The sequence below is a fragment of the Sorex araneus genome, chromosome 8 (assembly GCF_027595985.1).
Source record: "Sorex araneus isolate mSorAra2 chromosome 8, mSorAra2.pri, whole genome shotgun sequence".
Taxonomy (NCBI): Eukaryota; Metazoa; Chordata; class Mammalia; order Eulipotyphla; family Soricidae; genus Sorex; species Sorex araneus.
Genome location: NC_073309.1, coordinates 67724758 through 67736885, shown reverse-complemented (window position 1 = coordinate 67736885; position 12128 = coordinate 67724758). Strand labels below are relative to the sequence as shown.

At 37.4% G+C, this 12128-nt stretch overlaps 1 protein-coding gene across 1 annotated transcript in view; it reads right to left on the bottom strand.

Moving 5' to 3' along the window:
- DPYD (dihydropyrimidine dehydrogenase) overlaps nucleotides 1-12128 on the bottom strand; it is a 980594-nt gene that overhangs the window by 468779 nt on the left and 499687 nt on the right. Inside the window, exon 13 of the mRNA XM_055145227.1 lies at nucleotides 3424-3639. Coding sequence (XP_055001202.1) covers nucleotides 3424-3639 — 216 coding nt within the window. The remainder of the gene's footprint in view (nucleotides 1-3423; nucleotides 3640-12128) is intronic.

The window sequence follows — 12128 nt, the reverse complement described above, 5'->3', positions numbered from 1 at the left end:
GTGCCCTGTCATGGGTTAAGGCACCTTGATATTATATGCTCAACGAAATTTCAAAATTATTATGGACAAGTGATGCCTGTTTATATTTCTTCCATTTCTTTGGTTTCAGTACACCCTGTGATTCTCTTGACTATATCATTTTGTCATGGCCAGATGGAGGCTAGCCAGCAAACTTGTCTATTTCACAGAATCCTGGCTAAAAATAAGATGGATACCAGCAGCTTCAGATGCATTTATATCTGAGGGAGCTCATGCATATTTAACCTAATGTCACAATTCAATGACATTTTGGATATCTTGGAAAGGAGGATGAATCCTACGTATAGGAAGGTTGAAAACTGAGACTAGAAGACTAGTTTGTATCACTTAACATCTATACCCTATCAGCAAAATATGAATACAGACCAGGAGATTATTCTATGTGAACACTAAACAAATTTTAATATTCCCAGATAAATGGAGCACTCCCTGCTTTGCATGATAGTTTAGCTTTAATTAAGCTTGGCAGATTGATTTCCCTCCTATCTTTCTTTATTTAACTTGAATTCAACATATATTTACATAGAAAAATAATTCGTAATTGTGTCTTCAATAATTTATGATGATACTTTAAATATCATCTTTATACACCATAGACAATCTTAAGAAAAGCAATCATGGTACTTTTTAGGCAGAATAGGAAAGACTGATTTGAAAAAGACGAATAGAGTTAATAAAAGCCATCTTCGATGTCATTTAACATAAAAGCAAACATAGATGTTTTTATATTTGACATTAAAAATATGATCATTTGCCTCCCTAAAGAAAGCACATACAGCTTTTCTACAAACCGCACAGTAAAGAATAATAATATTTCTGTTTACTGAGATATCAACTGGCATTTCACTGTAAGTCAGCGGTCTATCGTTGCTACAGCGTATTAGACCTCAATCTGGCATCTACAAATGTCAAGAGTATAAAAAATATATATAGAATGAAAATCATAAGCATGTTCTAAACGTCCAAAAAATAAAAAATGGGAAACAAAGTTCACCTAAACATATTTGCTGCAGACATCAGTGCAATATTCAGCTGTCAATCTAGAAAAACAACGAGGGAGTCACACGTCAGTAGGACAGGATAATAAAATTTCCAGCAGATGTTCAGGCAGGGCTCTAATTTTTACTGAACTCCCTTGATAAGCATTTAATTTCTCTATCATATGCAGGCTTGGCAAACTGTACTTCAAAACTATATTGTGAAATATTAATATTTCATATAATAACAAAACTCCATAGAATAACCTGTGTCATGCTAAAATCACCCAGATTTAAAAGGTCAAGATTGTGAATTTCAATATATTTTAAGTAGATTCTAGGACTGAAATAGAAATTAGAATAAAGCTAATATAAACTGCTATGCTATAATATCATGCCTCTATATAATGCAAATAATATTTTAACAGATGTCTTTAGTAAAAGGCTCGGAGGAAAAACGTGTTTTAACTAGTGACTTTTATACTACATTCATTGATTAGGAAAAACAGAAGTTCATAAGACAAAGATATAGTCAAGACAGACTTAATCATTAATTAAGGGCAAAAAAAGAGAGCACAAAAAGTAGCTCTGTGCTTTGAAAATTCATGTGTTATATAATCATGTTTGGAAAAAATGGCAATAAAAAAATCCAAGGTGGCTTTATTTCCTATTATAATCTGCACATATATGAAGAAAACAGACCTTTCACAAATATTTTGTTGAAACTAGCATCAAAGTAAGTAAAACAGAGCTTCCTAAAGCCCCCGTCATTATGTCTTATGTGCCAAATTTAATTTGCATTTGTTCATAACTCTCCTTTTGAACCAGCATCACAGACTTCTGAATTGATAGATTAAATTTAAATTGAAGGTTTAGAAGGAAGTTAGCTTCCGTCTATTCCTGCCGGTGATTCTAATAAAGGAAACTGCTCCTAGGTTACTCAGAGAGGCTGCATCACAAATCAATGAATGTCACCCGAGAGTAAAGACAGATGTCGCTGATTAATCAGAATTCAATTTTTTCAAGCAAAGAAAACAGCTAATTCAAAGCAAAGACTGTTTCCTATAATTCTTGACTTGTAGCTGACTTCTGTTTACATATAATTTTTAAAAATAACATAGCTAATGTAGTTATTACATTCTATCAGAGACACAGATTTTCCCCAGTAGGTTAAAGCATTTGATTACAGTTCTGAATAATTTTAAAATGAATTGAAACAATGAAAAATATACTATCAATATTCTACAGGCTTGTAAACAATTGATGAATTGTATTCTAAAGCTGAACCCAGCATGTTCTGTTTATTTTTACACTTTGTTTAACCAAAGTACTCCTAAATATTTAGCCAGTGTATTTGAAAGATGTAAACTTCCCCTTAGCTATTTAAATAAATGTGCTTTTTTAATGCATTGATTTTTCTAACTTTTGAAGATTCTCTGTATTTTCCTGTCCACAGTTTCACACAGTTTCTTGTAAAGCTGTCAGAATAAGACAGCCGTAATGTTTTAGCCATAATATGCCAGCTATTGATTCTAGGAAAAGGAGAAAGAAGGAGAGAATGTGCTTAATGGGGCATATTTGCTCTCTATTATTTTCGTTGCCTAAGGATAAGGGCGATTTCAATAATGATCCTCTTTTCTTAGTCACTGGGTTCTCACACATTCTTATACATTAATTATTACTAACCACCAGTTAGGACTAAACACATCAATAGGTTTAACATTTAAAATTTTCTCAATCAGGAGTCTGAGAAATTTTATATTTTGTTGCTCTTTTCTAATTAAAAAGCACATAAGAAAGCAACCCTCTACTGCATAAATTATTCTACTTTTAAATCATGCATGTATTTGCTTTGTGTACTTTTAAAGAATCAATCTCAACTTTAATATGTAGTTTGTTTTCTACTAACTGTGTTCCCTTAACAGTGTGAGTGCAAATAAAAGTGTCAAATTAAACTAAAAAAATATGTATTTTGGAGAAAGTTTCTGTATTAAAAATTTCAAAATCAGCTTATTTGCTCTCAGATCATGAGTTATGTTGAAGGAATCTTTTCGACTTCAAAGAGATCTTAGGATAACATGCAAATCAAAACCTCTATCTTGCTGAATATGGCTTGAGTCAGAGGTTCAATTCACATTTACCAAGAAATCATAAAATAATAATATAAGGTAAGAATTCATGTATTTGTGATTAGTAAATTATTCACTTGTGTACTATCTATATTTTTGATGCTCCCTAATCAAAGAAAAAATATGTCCTTCCCTCTAACACTTCTTTATCAAAATATATTTCCTTTTATGTACTCATACCCTGATTAAAATGCATGACATCACAGTGATTCACTAATAAAAAATTTATTTTAAATGCATGACAAACATCTAAACGTGACTTCAAAATGTTTTCTTACCTTATCAAGAGAGAAAGTTTTAGTCAGGGCGAAACCCCAACCTGCTTCAAAAGCTCTTCGAATCATTGAGGTGCTAGTAGCTGGGGTTGCGCTCGCAAGACCAAAAGGATTGATGAACTTCAATCCAGCCATTTCCACGCTAATGTCCACCAGATCAATAGGAGTATAAAACAGGGGTAGCTCAGGCTGGGCAGAAACTGATGCTCCATACTGAGACTGCAAAAAACAGCCAGACATTACTTGTGTATTTAATTTTATTTTTTCCAAATAATAACTTGATAGTAAAGCACTTCACTATTCGGATTGATATAGATTCCATTGCCTGTTAATACTGATTAAAACTGGCAAAAAGGCAGTTAGTAGCAAACGAGATTCACATATCCTCATTTTCTATTTTGAAAGTCAGTACAGCATGTATTAATAGAAGAAAAACAATCAAACAAAGAAACCAAAATCACTACACAAACATACAAAGATTCAAACACAAAGGAGAATCATTTCAGAATTTATTTTCATGGTCCCATTAACCCTGTTTTGGTGGGTATTTAATTTGTGGAAATGTTGAGATGTGGGACACAAGAAGTCAGAAGGCCTAAATTCACTTGCTAACAATCTCACTACTGTTTCGGAGATGGTAGGAACACCACCTAGTACTCCCATGCCTTCTCTATTCTACCATTTGCAGAAGAGTAGAAGGAAGGCTGGAATTCTAATTTCCTACCCAATTGGGATATTGTAAAGCACAGGAGTGCACCATCTACAAGGAGACATCTCATTTAAGAAGTAGGTAATTTACAACTCTGCCTTAGGGGGCTTTGATTTTTCAAAAACACAACAAAAAATGTCACTAAAATAACTTCATTCAAAGATATTAAGATGGCTCTCAAAGCTAGACATTTCATTTTTGTTAACTGATTATTTTAATTATGTTACTTGCATTCCTTCAACCCTCTCGGAGAGCCCGGCAAGCTACCGAGAGTATCCCGCCCACCTGGCACAGCCTGGCAAGCTTCCTGTGGTGTATTGGATATGCCAAAAGAGTAACAACAAGTCTCACAATGGAGACGTTACTGGTGCCCACTCGAGCAAATCGATGAACCACAGGATGACAGTGATACAGTGCTACTTGCATTGTTAGGAAAATGTAATGGAAATACTTGTGCAAAGTGTATGGCATAATGAAGCCCTGTGAAAGCTTTCATATTCTTTTTCACCTAGAGGTTATTAAAGATCTCAGAACACCTTTTGTTTGTAAAGTTTGTTTCTTTCTCTCTCACTCTCTCTCTTCTCTCCCTCCCTCCCTATCTCTGAAAAGGAATACTAAGAAAATGAAAAGGATGGATTTTCTCTGCCAAAGTAGTTTCTGAATGAAGGGGGCTAGTTAATTCCCAAGTAAGAACTTCTTTCTCTTGTGAATCATCACTCAAAAGAAGTTATTTGAGCAGAACTTTAATTTTACAGGAATGTGTCTTGGGTAGATAAAGATGGCCATGACTTGCATAAAAATTATTTCTGGCCTTCCTCTACTAGGAATGCAAAGGGAAGTTCACTTTATATGGAAAAAAGGCATCAAACTCATCAATTGAAAGACTGAGTGGCTCTGAGACCAGCAAAGAACAGTCAGATGGCATCTGCACTTTAGCTATGACAGTCGTCCTCTGCCATTGAATGTTCTGACTTCAAGGTATATTTCTAAATATTAGACAGTCCTGTTGTAAAGATACTTTCTCTTGCCAAAACATGGGATTGCAATACTATGAACAGAATTGTCAGCAAAGGCAAAGGATATAATACAGGTAAATGGGAGACTACTTGATGCATGTTAATTTGAGGGGTATGTGCATGTGATTATGTACATGCGAGCATTATGTCTGCATGTGTTTACAAAGATATATAAAGGAGCAAACATATATTTTGATGAGATACTCTTAGCACTACATAACTAAAATTCAAATAGAGTCAAGTTTTACATATGACTTAAAATGACTTCTGATACAAGGGATTCTCAGAAAAAATAGAAACACTTTTCACATCTTAGAAATCTTAGAAACTTCAAGAAATTAGAATCTGCCCTGCGCTGCGCGGCCCTGCGAGAAACTGCCCCCCAAGTCGGCTCTCTGCCGGCTTGGGCTCCTCTGCATCCTCTCCCCCACTTTGCCGCCGCCAATGCCTAATCAAGCCCAGCGCCGCCCCATCTCACGCGTCTTGACCAGGTAACAACGACCGACCAGGAAGCTTCCCAGCGCTGCACGGCCCTGCGAGAAACTGCGACCCCGCCAGGAAGATACTGGGGGCGTGGCTGTATCTCGGTGGGCGTGGTCTCAAAGTGGGCGTGGCCTCCTGTCTGAGCAGCAGCCACTAACAGGGCCACAGATATTATCTTTGACCTGAGCACAATAGGTATTGTCTATTTCTTTGAAAATCACTTGAATCATCTCAGCCACCTATGCAAAATACCCATTAGCTTAGTCTAACTTTATAAAACCTATCAGTGAATAAGGGAAGCTTAGCACAAACAGAGACCCTCCTTCCCACAACAAGAGGGAACAGGAATAAAAAACTACAAAGCTCAGACTCTACACTTCCATATCAAGATGAAGAAGCAGCGAAAATCCCCTCCACCAAGACAGGGAGAAGAAAAGGTTCCAGAAACATCATCAGGGGCTACTCACATCTACGACCTCTCAGATAAATAATTCAGAGAGGAAATCTGGAGGAGAGTCGACCTACGACAAGCAACCATGGAACAGACATCCAATAAGTTAAGGGAGGAGATGAATGAAGCACTGGAACGGTCCACCAAGAAAATGCAGGAAGAAATGAGAACAGAAATTTCAAACCTACGAACGGAAGTCACACAAATAAAGGAATCGGTAGATAAACTAAAAGTATCATTAGATGCCCTCAACAGTAGAATGACTACAGCCGAAGACAGAATCAGCGACCTAGAAGATGAGCTACAGAAAGCTTATAGACAACAACAAATAATGGCCAAAGACCTCAAAATGGCTATAGAGCGAATCAGAGCCCTGGGGGATGACTTCAAGAGGAACAACATTAGAATCACTGGAGTACCAGAACCACAGAGAAGTAACCCCAATGAAAAAAACACAGTCAAAGACATCATTGCTAAGAAATTCCCAGAGCTGGAGAAGGCAGGCATCCAGATACAAGGAGTCTGAAGAGTACCAGCAAAAAGAGACCCGAATAAAAAGACTCCAAGGCATATCATAGTTAGAATGACAGATGCTATGGATAGAGACACAATTCTGCAAGCAGCAAGGTCAAAGAAGGAAATCACATACAAAGGAGCACCCCTCAGATTTACAGCAGACCTGTCAGAGGAAACCCTCCGAGCCCGAAGACAATGGTGGGACATAGTGAAAAGACTCAACGAAATGAATGACTCACCAAGAATACTCTATCCGGCTAAACTCTCACTCAAACTCGAAGGAACCATACACTATTTCTCGGATAAACAACAGCTCAGGAACTTCATAGACTCAAAACCAAACTTGAAAGAAGGTCTAAAGGGGCTACTGTGAGACAACTAGGAGCCCCATAAGAACAACAAGTCCCACAGAAAGATGACACAAAACCCCAACACAATAATCTCTCTCAATGTCAACGGCCTAAATGCACCTATCAAGAGACACAGAGTGGCAAAATGGATCCGGAAATTAAACCCAACATTCTGTTGCCTGCAAGAAACTCACCTGAAGAAACAGAGTAAACATAGCCTCAAAGTCAAAGGATGGAAAACAATCCTGCAAGCAAACAACCCCCTTAAAAAAGCTGGAGTGGCCATCCTAGTATCCGACAACATAGATTTCAGGTTGAAAAAGATTAAAAGGGATAGCAAAGGTCATTTTCTGTTTATCAAGGGATATGTACAACAGGAAGAAATCACACTCTTAAATGTTTACGTTCCTAATGAACGACCGGCTAAATATTTAAAACAACTCCTAATAGACTTCAAAGAGGACATCACTAACAGCACAGTAGTAGTCGGAGACTTCAATGCGGCCTAATCGCCTCTAGATAGATCGACAAGAACAAAACTCAACAAGGAAACACTGACTCTGAAAGAAGAAATTGAAGAGAGAGGCCTAATAGACCTATACAGGGCCTTACAACCCAAAAAGAAAGAATACACATTCTTTTCCAGCGCACACGGAACATTTTCTAAAATAGACCATGTACTGGGCCCCAGAACATACCTCAATAGAATTGGAAAAATAGAAATTGTATCAACCATCTTTTCAGACCACGATGCGCTGAAGATAGAAGCTAAACACTCACCGACACAGAGAATCAAATAAAACACCTGGAAATTAAACAATTCAATGTTGAACAATGAGTGGGTCAGGAAGGAAATCAAGGAAGAAATCAAAAAATACTTAGAAACAAATGAGAATGAAGACACGAGCTGCCAAAACCTATGGGATGCAGCTAAAGCCTTGTTAAGGGGAAAATTTATAGCTCTCCAAGCATTCCTCAGGAAGGAAGAAAGGGCCCACATAGACAGCTTGACTTCACGACTCAAGACCTTAGAAGAGGACCAGAAAAAGGAACCCAAACCAGAACGAAGGAAAGAAATAATAAAAATTAGAGCAGAAATTAATGACATGGAAATAAAAAAGAGAATCTGAAAGATCAATGAAACAAAGAGCTGGTTCTTCGAGAAAATAAATAAGATTGATAAACCGCTAGCAAGACTCACAAAGAAAGAAAGAGAGAGAACCCTAATAAATCGGATCAGAAATGAAAAGGGGGACATCATAAAAGAAACCAGTGAGATTCAAAAGATCATTAGAGACTACCTCGAAAGTCTATATGCCACAAAACAGGAGAACCTAAAAGAAATGGATGGATTCCTTGATTCCTACAATCTCCCAAGACTGAACAAAGAAGACTTGGAATATCTGAATAGACCCATCATTGTTAAGGAAATTGAAACTGTAATCAATTGAAACCTTCCCAAAAACAAAACCCAGGCCCAGATGGTTTCACTGGCGAATTCTTCCAAACATTTAAAGAAGACCTGTTGCCTGTTTTCCTCAAACTTTTCCAGGAAATTGAAAAAAACAGGAACTCTCCCAAACAGTTTCTATGAAGCACACATCTCCCTAATACCAAAAGCAAACAAAGACACCACTAAGAAATAAAATTACAGACCAATTTCCCTGATGAACACCGATGCGAAGATCCTCAACAAAATACTAGCAAATAGGATCCAACAACTCATCAAAAAGATCATACATCACAACCAAGTGGGATTCATCCCGGGGATGCAAGGATGGTTTAACATTCGGAAATGAATCAACATAATCCATCATATCAACAAAAGTAAAGATAAAAAACATATGATCATATCAATAGTTGCAGAAAAAGCATTTGACAAGATTCAACATCCTTTCATAATGAAAACCCTCACCAAAATGGCGTTTGGAGGAACTTTCCTCAAGATAGTAGAAGCCATCTATCACAAGCCTACGGCAAGCATTATCCTCAACGGGAAAAAAGCTATGGGCCTTTCCTCTAAGATCAGGCACAAGACAAGGATGCCCACTCTCACCACTCCTCTTCAATATAGTACTGTAAGTACTTGCAATAGCTATTAGAAAAGAAAAAGAGATTAAGGGCATCCAGATAGGAAAGGAAGAAATCAAACTCTCACTATTTGCAGGCGATATGATACTATATCTAGAGAAGCCTAAAGCCTCTACTAAGAAACTCTTAGAAACAATAGACTTATACAGTAAAGTTGCAGGCTACAAAATCAATACCCAAAAATCCATGGCCTTCATATATGCAAACAATGAGGCAGAGGAAACGGACATGAAAAAAGCAATCCCATTCACAATCGTGCCCCAGAAAATCAAGTACCTCGGAATTAGCTTAACCAAGGAAGTAAAAGACTTCTACAAAGAAAACTATAAAACGCTACTCCATGAAATAAAAGAGGACATGAGGAAATGGAAACATATACCCTGCTCATGGATAGGGAGAATCAATGTTGTCAAAATGGCAACACTCCCCAAAACATTATGCAGATTCAACGCGATCCCTGTAAGGATACCCATGACATTCTTCAAAGAAATGGATCAAGCAATCCTAAAATTCATACGGAACAACAAATGTCCACAGATAGCTAAAACAATTCTTGGGAAAAAGACGATGGGAGGCATCACCCTCCCCAACTTCAAACTTTACTACAAAGCAGTAACAATCAAAACAGCATGGTACTGGAACAAAGGCAGAGCCATAGACCAATGGAAAAGGGTGGAATATCCCTATACACAACCCCAAATGTATAATCATCTAATCTTTGATAAGGGAGCAAGAGACGTGAAGTGGAGCAAGGAAAGCCTCTTTAACAAATAGTGCTGGCACAACTGGAAAACCACATGCAAAAAAATTAGCTTAGACCTTGACCTGACACCATGCACAAAAGTCAGATCAAAATGGATTAAAGACCTCAACATCAGACCACAAACCATAAGGTACATTGAAGACAAGGTCAGCAAAACCCTCCACGATATTGAAGATAAAGGTATCTTCAAACGTGACACGGAACTAAGCAATCTAGTAAAAACAGAGATCAACAAATGGGACTACATTAAACTCAAAAGCTTCTGCACCGCAAAAGATACAGTGACCAGAATCCAAAGGCTATCCACAGAATGGGAAAGGATATTTACACAATATCCATCAGATAAGGGGTTGATATCAATGGTATATAAAGCACTGGTTGAACTCTACAAGAAGAAAACATCCAACCCCATCAAAAAATGGGGCGAAGAAATGAACAGAAACTTTACCAAGGAAGAAATACGAATGGCCAAAAGGCACATGAAAAAGTGCTCCACATCACTAATCATCAGAGAGATGCAGATATAAACAACCATGAGATACCACCTCACACCACAGAGACTAGCACACATCCAAAAGAACAAAAGCAACCGCTGTTGGAGAGGATGTGGGGAGAAAGGGACCCTTGTACACTGCTGGTGGGAATGCCGACTGGTTCAGCCCTTCTGGAAAACAATATGGACGATTCTCAAAAAATTAGATATTGAGCTCCCATTTGACCCAGCAATACCACTGCTGGGAATATATCCCTGAGAGGCAAAAAAGTACAATCGAAACAACATCTGCACATGTATGTTCATCGCAGCACTGTTTACAATAGCCAAAATCTGGAAAAAAACTGAATGCCCCAGAACAGATGACTGGTTGAGGAAACTTTGGTACATCTATACAATGGAATACTATGCAGCTGTTAGAAAAAAGGAAATCATGAATTTTGCATATAAGTGGATCGGCATGGAAAGTTTCATGCTGAGTGAAATGAGTCAGAAAGAGAGAGACAGACATAGAAAGATTGCACTCATCTGTGGTATATAGAATAACAGAGTGGGAGACTAACACCCAAGAATTGTAGAAATAAGTACCAGGAGGTTGACTCCATGGTTTGGAGGCTGGCCTCACATTCTGGGGAAAGGGCAACTCAGAGGAGGGATAACCAACTATAATGTAGTCGAAGGCCATGCAGGGGGAAGGGAGTTGCGGGCTGAATGAGGGCTAGAGACTGAGCACAGTGGCCACTCAACACCTTTATTGCAAACCACAACAGCTAATTAGAGATAGAGAACAGAAGGGAATGCCCTGCCACAGTGGCAGGGTGGGGTGGGGGGAGATGGGATTGGGGAGGGTGGGAGGGATGCTGGGTTTACTGGTGGTGGAGAATGGGTACTGGTGAAGGGATGGGTTCCTGAACTTTGTATGAGGGAAGCATGAGCACAAAAGTGTATAAATCTGTAACTGTACCCTCACGGTGGTTAACTAATTAAAAATAAATAAATTAAAAAAAAGAAATTAGAATCTAATGCTGATCACAAAAAATACATATGACCCAATATGCTTTAGTAGGTGACATGAATATCACTTCAAGTTTTCATCTTATTTGTAGTTTTAAACTAAAGTATTTTACATCTTTATGTTATAGGTGAATTTTAGCTTGTTAATAATTACAATTATAAATGACACTTGGCAATAATCTAAATAGACAAGTATATATACATATATAACATTTATATGATTACATTTGCATTTACTGATTTATAAATTCTCTTCTAAATTATGCCACTGAAATTCTTGAGCATGAATTACCTTATGAAAATGATCTGAACCTTACTTTCTAAAATATGTCTTAAATTCAAAACAAAACTAAAAATCAAACAAGCCAGAGCAAACCTCCAATATCAAAAATAAACAGCCTCAGCCAACTAACTCAGGGAACTCAAGCATACAAATTTCAGCTATGCCAAAGGCTAATTCCTCTCAAGAGCCAACAGCCATCTCCAAACCAGATTACCAAGAGATTCCAAGACCTTTGGATATGGATTCTTTGCTCTGTGTTCAAACTCAATTCCCTCACAATGCATATTTTCTTCTAAAAAATATGTTATGTAGATTTTTCAATTTTACACAACCATCAAATAGTGTTGTAAATAACAGGTATGAGAAACAGTCTAGTGGCTGAAGAATGAGGATCAGCAACTCAACAATACTTCTGCACACAAACACACAAGCCTGTTATGTCAGCACTAGAAATGATACAGTATGAAAAAAGAATACATTGATATGAAAGAGTATTTATTCTCCAAGTCAAAAACATAGAGTGGGCTAACAACAGACAT